The sequence below is a fragment of the Pan troglodytes genome, chromosome 13 (assembly GCF_028858775.2).
Source record: "Pan troglodytes isolate AG18354 chromosome 13, NHGRI_mPanTro3-v2.0_pri, whole genome shotgun sequence".
Classification (NCBI taxonomy): Eukaryota; Metazoa; Chordata; class Mammalia; order Primates; family Hominidae; genus Pan; species Pan troglodytes.
The window spans coordinates 143,517,365-143,530,668 of NC_072411.2; the positions used below are offsets into that span (position 1 = coordinate 143,517,365).

The 13,304-nt window shown below is 57.2% G+C and overlaps 1 protein-coding gene across 1 annotated transcript; it reads left to right on the forward strand.

Moving 5' to 3' along the window:
• The first annotated feature begins 266 nt into the window (after window positions 1–266).
• Window positions 267–13,022, forward strand: ANO7 (anoctamin 7). Its single transcript, XM_063791786.1, has 7 exons — window positions 267–4,050; window positions 5,490–5,695; window positions 6,088–6,230; window positions 11,030–11,120; window positions 11,506–11,625; window positions 11,749–11,799; window positions 11,941–13,022. The coding sequence occupies exons 1-7, from the start codon at window positions 4,047–4,049 to the stop codon at window positions 11,995–11,997; spliced, it is 672 nt and encodes a 223-aa protein (XP_063647856.1). The 5' UTR covers window positions 267–4,046; the 3' UTR covers window positions 11,998–13,022.
• Window positions 13,023–13,304: the final 282 nt, after the last annotated feature.

Below are 13,304 nucleotides of genomic sequence, written 5' to 3' on the forward strand. Positions count from 1 at the left end.
CTCCTCATGGCACACAGATGTCGCAGGGGCTGGCCTCCTCATGGCACACAGGCCCGCAGGGGCTGGCCTCCTCATGGCACACAGATGTCGCAGGGGCTGGCCTCCTCATGGCACACAGGCCCGCAGGGGCTGGCCTCCTCATGGCACACAGGCCAGCAGAGGCTGGCCTCCTCATGGCACACAGGCCCGCAGAGGCTGGCCTCCTCATGGCACACAGATGTCACAGGGGCTGGCCTCCTCATGGCACACAGATGTCACAGGGGCTGGCCTCCTCATGGCACACAGGCCCACAGGGGCTGGCCTCCTCATGGCACACAGGCCCGCAGAGGCTGGCCTCCTCATGGCACACAGGCCCGCAGGGGCTGGCCTCCTCATGGCACACAGATGTCGCAGGGGCTGGCCTCCTCATGGCACACAGGCCCGCAGGGGCTGGCCTCCTCATGGCACACAGGCCCGCAGGGGCTGGCCTCCTCATGGCACACAGGCCCGCAGGGGCTGACCTCCTCATGGCACACAGATGTCACAGGGGCTGGCCTCCTCATGGCACACAGATGTCACAGGGGCTGGCCTCCTCATGGCACACAGGCCCGCAGGGGCTGGCCTCCTCATGGCACACGGCCCGCAGGGGCTGGCCTCCTCATGGCACACAGATGTCGCAGGGGCTGGCCTCCTCATGGCACACAGGCCCGCAGGGGCTGGCCTCCTCATGGCACACAGATGTCGCAGGGGCTGGCCTCCTCATGGCACACAGATGTCGCAGGGGCTGGCCTCCTCATGGCACACAGATGTCGCAGGGGCTGGCCTCCTCATGGCACACAGATGTCGCAGGGGCTGGCCTCCTCATGGCACACAGATGTCGCAGGGGCTGGCCTCCTCATGGCACACAGATGTCGCAGGGGCTGGCCTCCTCATGGCACACAGATGTCGCAGGGGCTGGCCTCCTCATGGCACACAGATGTCGCAGGGGCTGGCCTCCTCATGGCACACAGGCCCGCAGGGGCTGGCCTCCTCATGGCACACAGGGGTCGCAGGGGCTGGCCTCCTCATGGCACACAGGGGTCGCAGGGGCTGGCCTCCTCACAGGCTTGGCGTGCTGCCGCCATGGCTGTCAGGGATCTCCCTGTGGCCAGCTGTCCTCTCCCCATCAGCACAGTGGGCTCTGCCTGTGACTGTATCTCTAAGAGCCTTAGTGACTCCGTATCTCTGAGAGCCAGGCGTGAACCTGGTTTTTCAGAAAGCAAATGGAAGTTCACCTGGTGGAGGATGAAGCGTTGTTGTCATGGGGGTCCCTGCAAAGCAGACCCCAAGACAGAGATTCTGGTGCAAGTAACTGACGTGTGCATCACCCCAGAAGTAGTCTCCACTGTGCCACAGCCCCTCCAAGACACCGTAGAGAAGCCCTCAAAACTGTTCCCGACGCACAGCCCCTCCTGGGTGAGGGCCAGGCATGTCCCAGCAGCTGGGGTCGCAGGCAGCAGGGTGGGTGCATCTGGAGCCATCCACAGGTGGCCTCTGGGCTGGGCTGGGACCTAAGTGGACCCCTGCTGAGTGACCCCTCGCCTGAAAGACCTCTTCTCCTTTTGGAAGAGGAGGAGGAGGAGAGAAACTTCGCATGGGGCCTGGGCCATGAGCCAGCCCAACTGCAAAGTGGCTGCCCCCGAAGGGGTGGTGTCCATTTCATGTGAGAGGGGAAAGGGAAGGCTGGGGATGGAGTGGGGAGTGTGGCTGCGGGTGCCACAATGGACCAGCCAGAGGGCTCTCAATTGTAAGTGGGAAAAGTTCCCAACTCAAACTGGCTTAAACGAAAAAGGGAGTTTTTGGCCAGGCGTGGTGGCTCATGCCTGTAATCCCAGCACTTTGGGAGGCCAAGGCAGGTGGATCATGAGGTCGGGAGTTTGAGAATAGCCTGGCCAATATGGTGAAATCCCGTCTCTACTAAAAATGCAAAAATTAGCCAGGCGTGATGGCACGCACCTGTAGTCCCAGCTACTCGGGAGGCTGAGGCAGAAGAATTGCTTGAACCCAGGAGGTGGAGGCTGCAGGGAGTTTTCTTGGCTCCTGTACTGAAAATGCTCAGGGCTACGCGGGCTTAGGTATGAATGATCCAGGCGTTAAAAATGCTGCACTGCTATTCCCAGCATTGCCTGTGTTCTCAGAAAGATTATCCCCATCTGGAGGGAAGGTGCCCTGCAGTGCGGCCGACACTCTCGGACTTAGCACCCCTTGCAAGGCACGTGTTCCCAGGAACTCCACCTCCCACTGGCTCGAACTGGGTCACCGATTGGTGGGGCCTGCCTCGTGGGTCTGTCTTGAAGCCAGAGGCTACAGTCAGCCCCATGTAACCCCTTGTGGGTCTCCAAAGGAAAACTGGGGTGCCATTAGGTACATATAGCAGTGCCCCCTGCAGCTTTCCAATGCAGTCTTCCAGCTGGACCTGGGGGCTCCTGTGAGGTCGGGAGGGGTGTTATGGTGGGAGCATCTCTGCAACCCTCCAGGTGCCCAAGGCATGTCAGAAGGGAGGTGGGGGCCGGGATGAGGGCCAGCTTTGAGACAAGAAGGGATGGGTGGGTGAGTGGCTGGTCCCCTCTCCCAGCTCACCTGAGCCCTGCTGCCGCAGTGCGCGGCTGGAGGCTGCCTCATCGAGCTGGCACAGGAGCTCCTGGTCATCATGGTGGGCAAGCAGGTCATCAACAACATGCAGGAAGCCCTCATCCCGTGAGTCCTCCACTCCTCCCTGGGTGGCATCCAAGGACCGAGGGACCCCAGAGCACCTGGCAGTAGCAGCCTCCAGCCCGGCCCTAGCTGGGAGAAGAGGTGAAGGGAAGGCACCTTGCCTGGGGAGGGGGAGGGGGAGTGTGCCCGGCCGTCTGCCCCGGGCTCTGGGCTGCCCGCCCTGCAGCTGCCCTGTGGCTGGCTGAGGTCTTCTGGGTTGTGGTTGTGGGAGACGCTACCCCTGGGACCAGCTTTGGCTGGGGAGGGGGTCTGGGCTCCTGGGCCCAAGGCTGGGGTGTTGGCTCTGTCCGTTCAGAGATGCTGCGGCTGGGCCAGAGTATTCCTTGGCATCCCCAGCCCCCAACGCAGCACAAGAGGGAGGAGGAAAAGGAGGCCCCAGGGTTGATCCTCAGACACACGTCTGCCTCAGATGCCCCTGCCAGGGACACCCTGACCACAAGGCTCCCATAGCCAGAGTCCTTCAAAGAGGCTGCCCAGGGCCTCGCCTCCCGCTCAAGGCCAGACTGACCTGAACGCCCTCCCAGCGCCCCCTGAACACCTGATCTGCCCCCAGAAGGCAGCTCCCAAATCAGCACTGACATTTCTGGGCCACCACAAATAGCAGTTGGGAGATGGTGGCCATGCCACATCCCGAGAGATGGCCCTGCCTCTTGGAACTATTGGTGCTGTGAAACCACAAGACCATAAGGTGCAGGGTGGAGCTCTGTGCCCGGCAGGAGCAGGGCACGGATGAGTGACAGTGTGATAAGGCAACATGCACACATGCCCCTGTGTAGGACGAACCCAACACGTGGGCCTCCACATCTGCTTTCCCTGGGACACCACAGCCGTCCTCGTCCACTCCCTCCCAACCTTGGCAGAGCTCTTGGCACTGCTTTGCAATTCCGGGAGGAGCCCATTACCCCTAAAGCCTTACGGAACAATGCGGGGGGCTGGGCGGGTGGACTGCCCTCCCACATCTGACCAACAGACACAGACGCTTTCACTGAGTCCGGCCTGCAAAGCTGTTGGCTCTCACTGTGTCCACCCCTCGGCCCCAGACCCCATCCCTCCCTGCTGCCCTTCAATTGCAAAGCAACAGGCTTGTCCCGGCCACATCTCCCCCAGGACTATAGCAGCCACTGAGACCCGTGTTGGATCAAAGGCCATTTTCCTGTATTCCCGTCCCCAGGAAGCTAAAGGGCTGGTGGCAGAAGTTCTGGCTTCGCTCCAAGAAGAGGAAGGCGGGAGCTTCTGCAGGGGCTAGCCAGGGGCCCTGGGAGGCCGACTATGAGCTTGTGCCCTGTGAGGGTCTGTTCGACGAGTACCTGGAAATGGGTAGGAGCCCGTTAGCAGCTGCGGCGATGGCTGGCGCCGTGGGCAGGGATGGGCAGCCACTCTGCTCAGGGGCCTCCCAGCCTGACATTCCTGTGTCTGCATCTGCCCTGAAATGTGCTGTGGGGTGGGGTGGGGACAGAGGGTCGGGCCTGTGGAGAATCCAGAAAGGAATTCTTTTCCCCTGAGAGTGCCCAGGAGGGTTGGCTGAGGACAGAGGGGCACCGACACGGGGAGGAGGCCCCCGGGGCCGTTGCAGAGCTCCCCTGGGGTCCCTGGACCTAGAAAGCATGGGCCAGAGCAAGGAAAGAATTAGGAGAGCAGGCCCTGGGGGCTGACAGAAGTCCTCCAAGGGTGAAGCCACGGTGGGAGGCAGCGGCCTGGAGAGCCAATGTTCCCAGAAATCTCAATGCCCACGCTATTTGCAGACCTACCACTGTCACCTTACCAGGTGGTGGCCAGTGCCAGGGGCTCACTGCCTGCACGGGTGGTGTACTCTGGAGGGTGGGTATCACCTGTGCCGTCCCTGCAGTGCAGGGTCTGACTCTGAGCTGACAAAAGGGAGAAGGAATCATCAGGCAGTGTGTTTGTTTGTTTTTGTTTTGTTTTTTGAGACGGAGTCTCCCTCTGTCGCCCAGGCTGGAGTGCAGTGGCGCCATCTCGGCTCACTCCAACCTCCACCTCCCAGGTTCAAGCAATTCTCCTGCCTCAGCCTCCCGAGTAGCTGGGATTACAGGCGCCCACCATCACGCCCGGCTAATTTTGTATTTTTAGTAGAGGCGGAGTTTCACCGTGTTGGCCAGGCTGGTCTCGAACTCCTGACCTCAGGTGATCCACCTGCCTCAGCCTCCCAAAGTGCTGGGGATTACAGGCGTGAGAAACTGTGCCCGGCAGGCAGCTCTTAACCTAGCAAGCGGGCATGTGAGCCGGCAGGCCCCGGAGCTCCCCAGCGTAGCCGCGGCATCTGTGGAAAGGGAGCAGGCCAGTTCCCAGGGCGAGGAGTGGACACCCTGACCCTCCTCCACTGAACCCTGGACCCCAATGATCTCACTAGTAATTCTCGGCGAAGACCCAGAAACCCCTTCCAAAGAGCCCTCTCCTAACAGCTCCCCTGTGGGGTGACTGGAGAAGCTGGTTGTAAAATCAGAAGGTTTCTGCCCCCACGCCTGCCCTGAGTTAGTTCCTGAGCTCACCGAGCCGGAGAAGGCCCGTGACCAGCCAGAAACACGGAGCGCAGGGCAGGACAGCCGGCCCGAGGCCGGTCAGGAGAGGCGGCCCTGGCGCTGCGCGGTCCAGGACGAGGGAGACCAGGAGGTGGGGGCGGAATGAGCCGCGATGGGGTGGCGGCACCACGTGGACCGGCCGGTCCTCCGCGGGGGGCGCGTTCCGAGGGCTGAGGGCGGACGGTGGCGGAGAGCCCGGCCGTGACCCCCTCCCCGCAGTGCTGCAGTTCGGCTTCGTCACCATCTTCGTGGCCGCCTGTCCGCTCGCGCCGCTCTTCGCCCTGCTCAACAACTGGGTGGAGATCCGCTTGGACGCGCGCAAGTTCGTCTGCGAGTACCGGCGCCCGGTGGCCGAGCGCGCCCAGGACATCGGCATCTGGTTCCACATCCTGGCGGGCCTCACGCACCTGGCGGTCATCAGCAACGTGAGGCCCGGGCGGGAGCGCGGGGCGGGGGGCGGAGCGGGGGCGCGCAGGGGCGGGGCGGGGGGGGCAGCGGGGGCGCGCAGGGGCGGGGGGGGCAGCGGGGGCGCGCAGGGGTGGAGGCAGCGGGGGCGCGCAGGGGCGGAGGCAGCGGGGGCGCGCAGGGGCGGAGCGGGGGCGCGCAGGGGCGGAGGCAGCGGGGGCGCGCAGGGGCGGAGGCAGCGGGGGCGCGCAGGGGCGGAGGCAGCGGGGGCGCGCAGGGGCGGGGGGGCAGCGGGGGCGCGCAGGGGCGGAGCGGGGGCGCGCAGGGGCGGAGCGGGGGCGCGCAGGGGCGGAGCGGGGGCGCGCAGGGGCGGAGCCGGGGGCCGCCTCGCGCTGACCCCTCCGGCGCCCAGGCCTTCCTCCTGGCCTTCTCGTCCGACTTCCTGCCGCGCGCCTACTACCGGTGGACCCGCGCCCACGACCTGCGCGGCTTCCTCAACTTCACGCTGGCGCGAGCCCCGTCCTCCTTCGCCGCCGCGCACAACCGCACGTGCAGGTGAGCCCCGCGCCAGGTGGAGGGGGCCGCGGGCGCACGAGGACGAGGCGGAGCGGGGCTCGGGTGGGGTAGGGGTGCGGCGGTGGGGAGCCGGGAGGGGCGGGCGCCGCGGGGCAAGGCCGGGGGAGGGAGGGAGCTGGGGGCGCCGTGGGCAGGGGCTGCGGGGAGGTTCCCCGCGGTAAGGGACGGAGCTTTGCGGGGCTGGAGGGCAAATCGTGGATTCTAGGTGAATTGCTCGTTGGTCATAGTGTAGCAGGACGAGTCGCAGACAAAACTCCTCAGACACCGGATTAAAGAAGGAAGAGGTTTTTTTATTCGGCCGGGGGCGTGGGCCGACTCGTGTCTTAAGAGCGGAGCTCGCCGAAAAAGAAATTCTTAGCCCTTTGAAGGGCTTACAACTCTAAGGGGTCTACGTGAAAGAGTCATAATAGATGAAGTAAGCGTGAGGAACGCGACTGTGGGCTACATACATCAGCTAACGGTACAAAAAGTTTTACGGTGCTTTCTCATAAGCGTCTGGAATTCACAGACAACACCAGTAGTTTTGGTCAGGGGTTAATATTATTGTTATTTGAACCGCCAGGGCCAGTTGGTGGCGCCAGGGTCATCTAGCTATTTATCTTCCGTTTCTTTCCAGCTTTTTGCTTTCTTCCTTTTCTCCTGTCTTATAAACTAGGGAAAAGGGGAGGTTGGGGAGAAACTGGGAAGGACAACAGAAGAAGTGGTGGCCTCATACCATAATAGAACCTGCAGAGCAGGTAGGATGTACTTCACCCGCAGTTGTGGAGACTTCCTTTGTGATCTGGTTACAATGAAGTTTTGCATGTGTTTCAATAAACTTGAAAAGCATCACAGTCTCCTAATTTTGGAGCAAATCTCAGCAGTAAAATTACGAAACCATAGGGTTATCAGTCTTTTCATGTCGGTCTCTCTCAGGTTTTGCTTTTGCTCTATGTATTTTGAGCTTTTTAGTTGCGTACGAATTCATACTTGTGATCTCTTCATAATGGATACTTACTTTTTCCTTTTATTCTTTATATTTTTTATTCCTCCTCTCCTGACTTCTGGTGGATGGGTAAAAGTGTTCTGTTTTTTTTATTATTATTATTCTTTTGCTTATTTGGAACCGATGGCATATATTTCTATTATTTTAGGGGTTACTCATATGTTTAGCATACATTCTTTTCTTTTTTCTTTTTTTTTTAGATACTGGGTCTTGCTCTGTATCCCATTCTAGAATGCAGTGCCACAATTATAGCTCACTGCACCCTAGAATTCCTGGGCTCAAGCAATCCTCCCACCTCAGCTTCCCGACAAGCCAGAACTACAGGCGTGTGCCCCCAGGCCTGGCTTTTTTTTTTTTTTTTCTTTAAAGAGATGGGGTCTTGCTATGTTATGTTACTCAGGCTAGTCTCAAACTCCTGGCCTCAAGCAATGCCCTGGCCTCCCAAAGCACTGGGATTACAGGCACAAGCCACCACACCCGGCTAGCACACGTTCTAAACTATATATTATCCTAACAAAGCCTGAATGAACTCAGTTTTGTTTCCTCTGTATATGACTAGGATCTTCACATGCCTTACCACCTAGTAAGCACCAATCTCTCCATCTTATTATTGTTACATGGAGTTTTAGTTTTACTGTTAAAAACACACATGAAAAAACATTTTCAGTCATCTGTTCATCAAATTTATTTGTGTATTTTGTTAACTTCTGTGGTTACAGTAATTTCTTATGTATTGCCTTCTCCGAGTCTTTTTTTTCTTGCTGAAGTATATCCTTTAGTAATTCTTTCAGTAAAGGTATGTGGTTAGTGGGGTCTTCACATGCAGAAATGCATACACATATTTATGCATAGAGATATGTATCACGCATATGTATGATAATATCGCCATGCATTTTTGTCCTTCAAATAGCGGATATAAAAGTATAGGTCGAGTTATTTTCTCTCAGGTTTTTGGAAATATTATTCTTTTGTGACTTGGCTTTTCTGATTGGAAGCATTCATAGCATTTAAGAATTTTTCTGGCTGGGCACGGTACCTCATGCTTATAATCCCAGCACTTTGGGAGTCCTAGGCAGATGGATCATTTGAGGTCAGGAGTTCGAGACCAGCCTGACCAACATGGCGAAACTCCATCCCTGTTAAAAATACAAAAAAAGGCTGCACACGGTGGCTCATGCCTATGATCCCAGCACTTTGGGAGGCCAAGACCATCCTGGTTAACACCATGAAACCCCATCTCTACTAAAAATACAAAAATTAGCTGGGCGTGGTGGTGGACGCCTGTAGTCCCAGCTACTCGGGAGGCTGAGGCGGGAGAATGGCGTGAATCCAGGAGGCAGAGCTTTCAGTGAGCCGAGATTGTGCCACTGCACTCCAGCCTGGGCAACAGAGCAAGACTCCGTCTCAGAAAAACAAGAACAACAACAAACAAAACCTGGCTGTGGCAGTTCACGCCTGTAATCTCAGCTGCTCTGGAGGCTGGGGCAGGAGGATCATTTCAACTCGGGAGGCGGAGGTTGCAGTGAGCCGAGATAGCGCCACTGCACTCCAGCCTGGGCAACAGAATGAGACGCTGTCTCAGGAAAAAAAGAAAGAAAAAAAGAAAAAGGCACTACCTTTGCAGATGCCTGCTGGTGAAACAAATCAAAGAAAATGATATTTTTATTTTTTTATTTTATTATTATTTTTTTGAGACGGAGTCTTGCTCTGTTGCCCAGGCTGGAGTGCAATGGCGTGATCTTGGCTCACTGCACGCAACCTCCACCTCCCGGGTTCAAGTGATTCTCCTGCCTCAGCCTCACAAGTAGCTGGGATTACAGGCGCCCACCACCACGCCTGGCTAATTTTTGTATATTTAGTAGAGATGAGGTTTCACCATGTGGGCAAAGCTGGTCTTGAACTCCTGACCTCAGGTGATCTGCCTGCCTCGGCCTCCCAAAGTGCTGGGATTACAAGCCTGAGCCACCTTTCGCGCCCGTCCTATTCTCTTTTTTCTTTGAGACAGAGTCTTGCTCTGTCACCCAGGCTGGAGTACAGTGGCGTGATCTGGGCTCACTGCAACCCCCGCCTCCTGGGTTCTTGTGCATCAGCCTGCCAAGTAGCTGGGATTACAGGCATGCGCTACCACACCCAGGTGATTTTTTTTTTTTTTTTTTGTATTTTTAGTAGAGACAAAGGTTTCACCATGTTGGCCAGGCTGGTCTCAAACTCCGAACCTCAGGTGATCTGCCCACCTCGGCCTCCCAAAGTGTTGAGCCACTGCACTTGGCCTAGGGAAGGGATTATTTCTTTTTTTTCTTTTGAGATGGAGTTTTCCTCTTGTCGCCAAGGCTGGAGTGCAGTGGCATGATTTTGGCTCACTGCAACCTCCACCTCCCAGGTTCAAGCGATTCTCCTGCCTCAGCCTCCTGAGTAGCTGGGATTACAGGTGCCTGTCACCATGCCCAGCTACTCTTTTATATTTTTAGTAGAGACGGAGGTTTCACCATGTTGGCCAGGCTAGTTTCGAACTCCTGACCTCAAGTGATCCACCTGTCTCAGCCTTCTAAAGCACTGGGATGGCCGGGCGCGGGGGCTCATGCCTGTATTCCCAGCACTGTGGGAGGCCGAGGCCGGTGGATCACAAAGTCAGAAGATTGAGACCATCCTGGCTAACACGGTGAAACCCCGTCTTGACTAAAAATACAAAAAATTAGCTGGGCATTGTGGCACGGGCCTGTAGTCCCAGCTACTCAGGAGGCTGAGGCAGGAGAATCGCTTGAACCCAGGAGGCGGAGGTTGCAGTAAGCGAAGATCACGCCACTGCACTCCAGCCTGGGCAACAGATCGAGACTCCGTCTCATAAATAAATAAATAAATAAATAAATAAATAAATAAATAAAGTGCTGGGATTATAGGCATGAGCCACCGCGCCCGGCTGAAAGAGTTACGTCTTTGTTTAGTTCTGGAAATGTCTCCATCCTACTCCTTCCAGCAGTGCTTCTCTGCTTGTCCATTGTCGTCTGGAACTCCCACTGGGCAGTGGCCTGCTTCCCCCCAAGTGTGCTCTGTATGTTGCTGCAGGGTGGTCTCGTCGTCACTGTCTCCCAGTCCCCAGTCTCTCTTCTGCTGTGTCTGGCCACTTAAAAGTTTATTCCATTCATTTGAGGGATTTTTTTTCCAATGGCTATATTTTTAACTTGCAATATTTGGTTTTTTGTTTTTTTTATTTTCCTACAAAGTTGACCCTGGTAATAGTTTTCATGGAGTGCAACATGTAACTTTATATTAGAAAATGGAATGTCACATCTTTACCATGGGACAGAGACACAGGAAGATGTCAAAGTCTGAAATAGCAAGTGAAGCTGAATGTGGCTTATGATAGGGAGGGAGGGCTCTGCTGGGCAGGGACAGTCTCTGAGCAGGTGAACTGCTGATCTCACAGAGGTCAGCAATCGGCGGATTTTCACCGTGTAAGTAGACTGATGTCATCCGTAGAAGCACAGACGTACTGGACTGTCACATCTACTAGAAAATAAAGCATTTGCCACCTGGGGGGTGGGGAGGGTCCAGTTTAGCCCAATGGGGGACAACCCAGCACATCCACCTTTGGAACCCACCAGTTAAAGGTATTGTCAGAGTATCCTGTTTGGGAAGAATTCCCATTTCAGGCACCCTCGATGAAGAGCCGGGCCAGGAACATGGGATGAGAGAGCGAAACGGTGGAAAAGGGGGAGATAGGCTAATTCCAGAGGCACCTGCCCAGCCAACACTCAGCCCTGGCTGCGCGCACTGAGTCCTGTGTCTGCTGCAGGTATCGGGCTTTCCGGGATGACGATGGACATTATTCCCAGACCTACTGGAATCTTCTTGCCATCCGCCTGGCCTTCGTCATTGTGTTTGAGGTAGCCGAGGCACCTGCTGGTTCTCCCATCCATGGCATGATGCCCCGACCCTGTGCTTTGCCTAATTCGAGCACGTGGTGAGGGGTCGGTGCCGTCACTTCCTGCTGTGTCATCTTGGTCAAATCAGAGCTCTTCTCTGCACCTGCGTTTTCCCTGCCTGGCCTCATCCCTGGGTTGTGGTGTGGACATTGTGGGTGTCTCCACAGGAGCCCCAGGGCCACGAAAGCTGGGGTGGCCTCTGCCCTTTCTGGGGTTCCTTTTCCTGCACAGCTGCTTTCAGACACCACCCACAGCTGGGAGCAGGTGCCGGAGCCCCGGCCTGCCTGGCCCTGTGAAGGCCACTCTGGGCGTTTGGGTGGGCGTGAGTGCCTTCCTCTGCTCCCAGCATGTGGTTTTCTCCGTTGGCCGCCTCCTGGACCTCCTGGTGCCTGACATCCCAGAGTCTGTGGAGATCAAAGTGAAGCGGGAGTACTACCTGGCTAAGCAGGCACTGGCTGAGAATGAGGTGAACTGTACAGCCCAGTCTCGGCCCTCCCCCCAGCCCTCTCCCTATCCTTGTCAGTGGCTGCTCTACCTCCGGACACTTAGTCACATCCCTCTTCCTCTTGCTGCCCTTTTTTGGGGACAGGTTCTTTTTGGAACGAACGGAACAAAGGATGAGCAGCCCCAGGGCTCAGAGGCAAGTCTGGGAGCAGCCAGGCCCCTGCCCCGTGCACTCCCTGAGGTCACAGGGCCCTGCCCAGCCGCCCGCTGTGCCTCGTGGCCATGGCCTGCTCCCGGCCCTAGTCTGACTTGTCCCTGCCCCCAACCCTCTCCCCAGCTCAGCTCCCACTGGACACCCTTCACGGTTCCCAAGGCCAGCCAGCTGCAGCAGTGACGCCTGGAAGGACATCTGGTGGTCCTTAGGGGAGTGGCCCCTCCTGAGCCCTGCAAGCAGCGTCCTTTTCCTCTTCCCTCAGGCAGCGGTTGTGTGAACCGCTGGCTGCTGTTGTGCCTCATCTCTGGGCACATTGCCTGCTTCCCCCCAGCGCCGGCTTCCCTCCTCAGAGCGCCTGTCACTCCATCCCCGGCAGGGAGGGACCGTCAGCTCACAAGGCCCTCTTTGTTTCCTGCTCCCAGACATAAGCCCAAGGGGCCCCTGCACCCAAGGGACCCTGTCCCTCAGTGGCCTCCCCAGGCCCCTGGACACGACAGTTCTCCTCAGGCAGGTGGGCTTTGTGGTCCTTGCCGCCCCTGGCCACATCACCCTCTCCTCTTACACCTGGTGACCTTCGAATGTTGCAGAGCGCAGGGCCGTTCTCCCTCGTGTCCTCTGGACCCACCCGCCTCTTCCTGCCCTGTCCGCGCAGGGACATCACCCACATGCCCCAGCTCTCGGACCCTGCAGCTCTGTGTCCCAGGCCACAGCAAAGGTCTGTTCAGCCCCTCTCTCCATTCCCAGTTATCTGGGTCCTCTGGATTCTTCTGTTTCTTGAATCAGGCTCTGCTTTCCCCCTAGCCACTACAGGCAGCCTCTGACAGTGCCGCTTTACTTGCATTCTGCAGCAATTACATGTGTCCTTTTGATCCTTGCCCAACTTCCCTCCCTCTCCCAGCTCCTGGCCCCTGGCCCAGGGCCCCTCTTGCTGTTTTTACCTCTGTTCCTTGGGGCCTAGTACCCAGCAAGCACCCAAATGGGGGAGGTTTTGGGATGAGAGGAGGAAACGTGTATACCTGTAACATCTGGTGGCTCTTCCCCCAGAAGTTTGTGTTCATACATAATTGTTTTCCACGCTGGATCATAATGTGACGTGCAGTTCTGCCCAGTGCTGGGGAGCCACATGAAGCTGCCCCTGGCTAACTTGCTACCCCGCAGCAATCCCAGTGTGGCCGTCTGCTTGCTAAAAAATGGATCTGTGCTCATCTGTATTGATGTCCTTGCAGTTCTACAAGTGGAACTTAAGTGTCAAAAAGAATATGTGGTTTTTAGCTGAGTGTGGTGGCTCACACCTGTAATCCCAGGACTTTGGGAGGCTGAGGCGGGAGGATTACAAGGTCAGGAGTTCGGGACTAGCCTGTCCAACATGGTGAAACCCTGTCTTTACTAAAAATGCAAAAATTATTCTGGGTGTGGCGGCGGGCATCTGTAATCCCAGCTATTTGGGAGGCTGAGGCAGGAGAATCGTTTGAACCCGGGAGGCGGGG

What these genes read in the sequence shown, in the direction of transcription:
- ANO7 (XM_063791786.1), top strand. An exon ending in GCGCACAACCGCACGTGCAG is followed by an intron (nt 6,231 to 11,029) that starts GTGAGCCCCGCG and finishes TGTCTGCTGCAG; the next exon opens with GTATCGGGCTTTCCGGGATG. An exon ending in CCTTCGTCATTGTGTTTGAG is followed by an intron (nt 11,121 to 11,505) that starts GTAGCCGAGGCA and finishes CTCTGCTCCCAG; the next exon opens with CATGTGGTTTTCTCCGTTGG.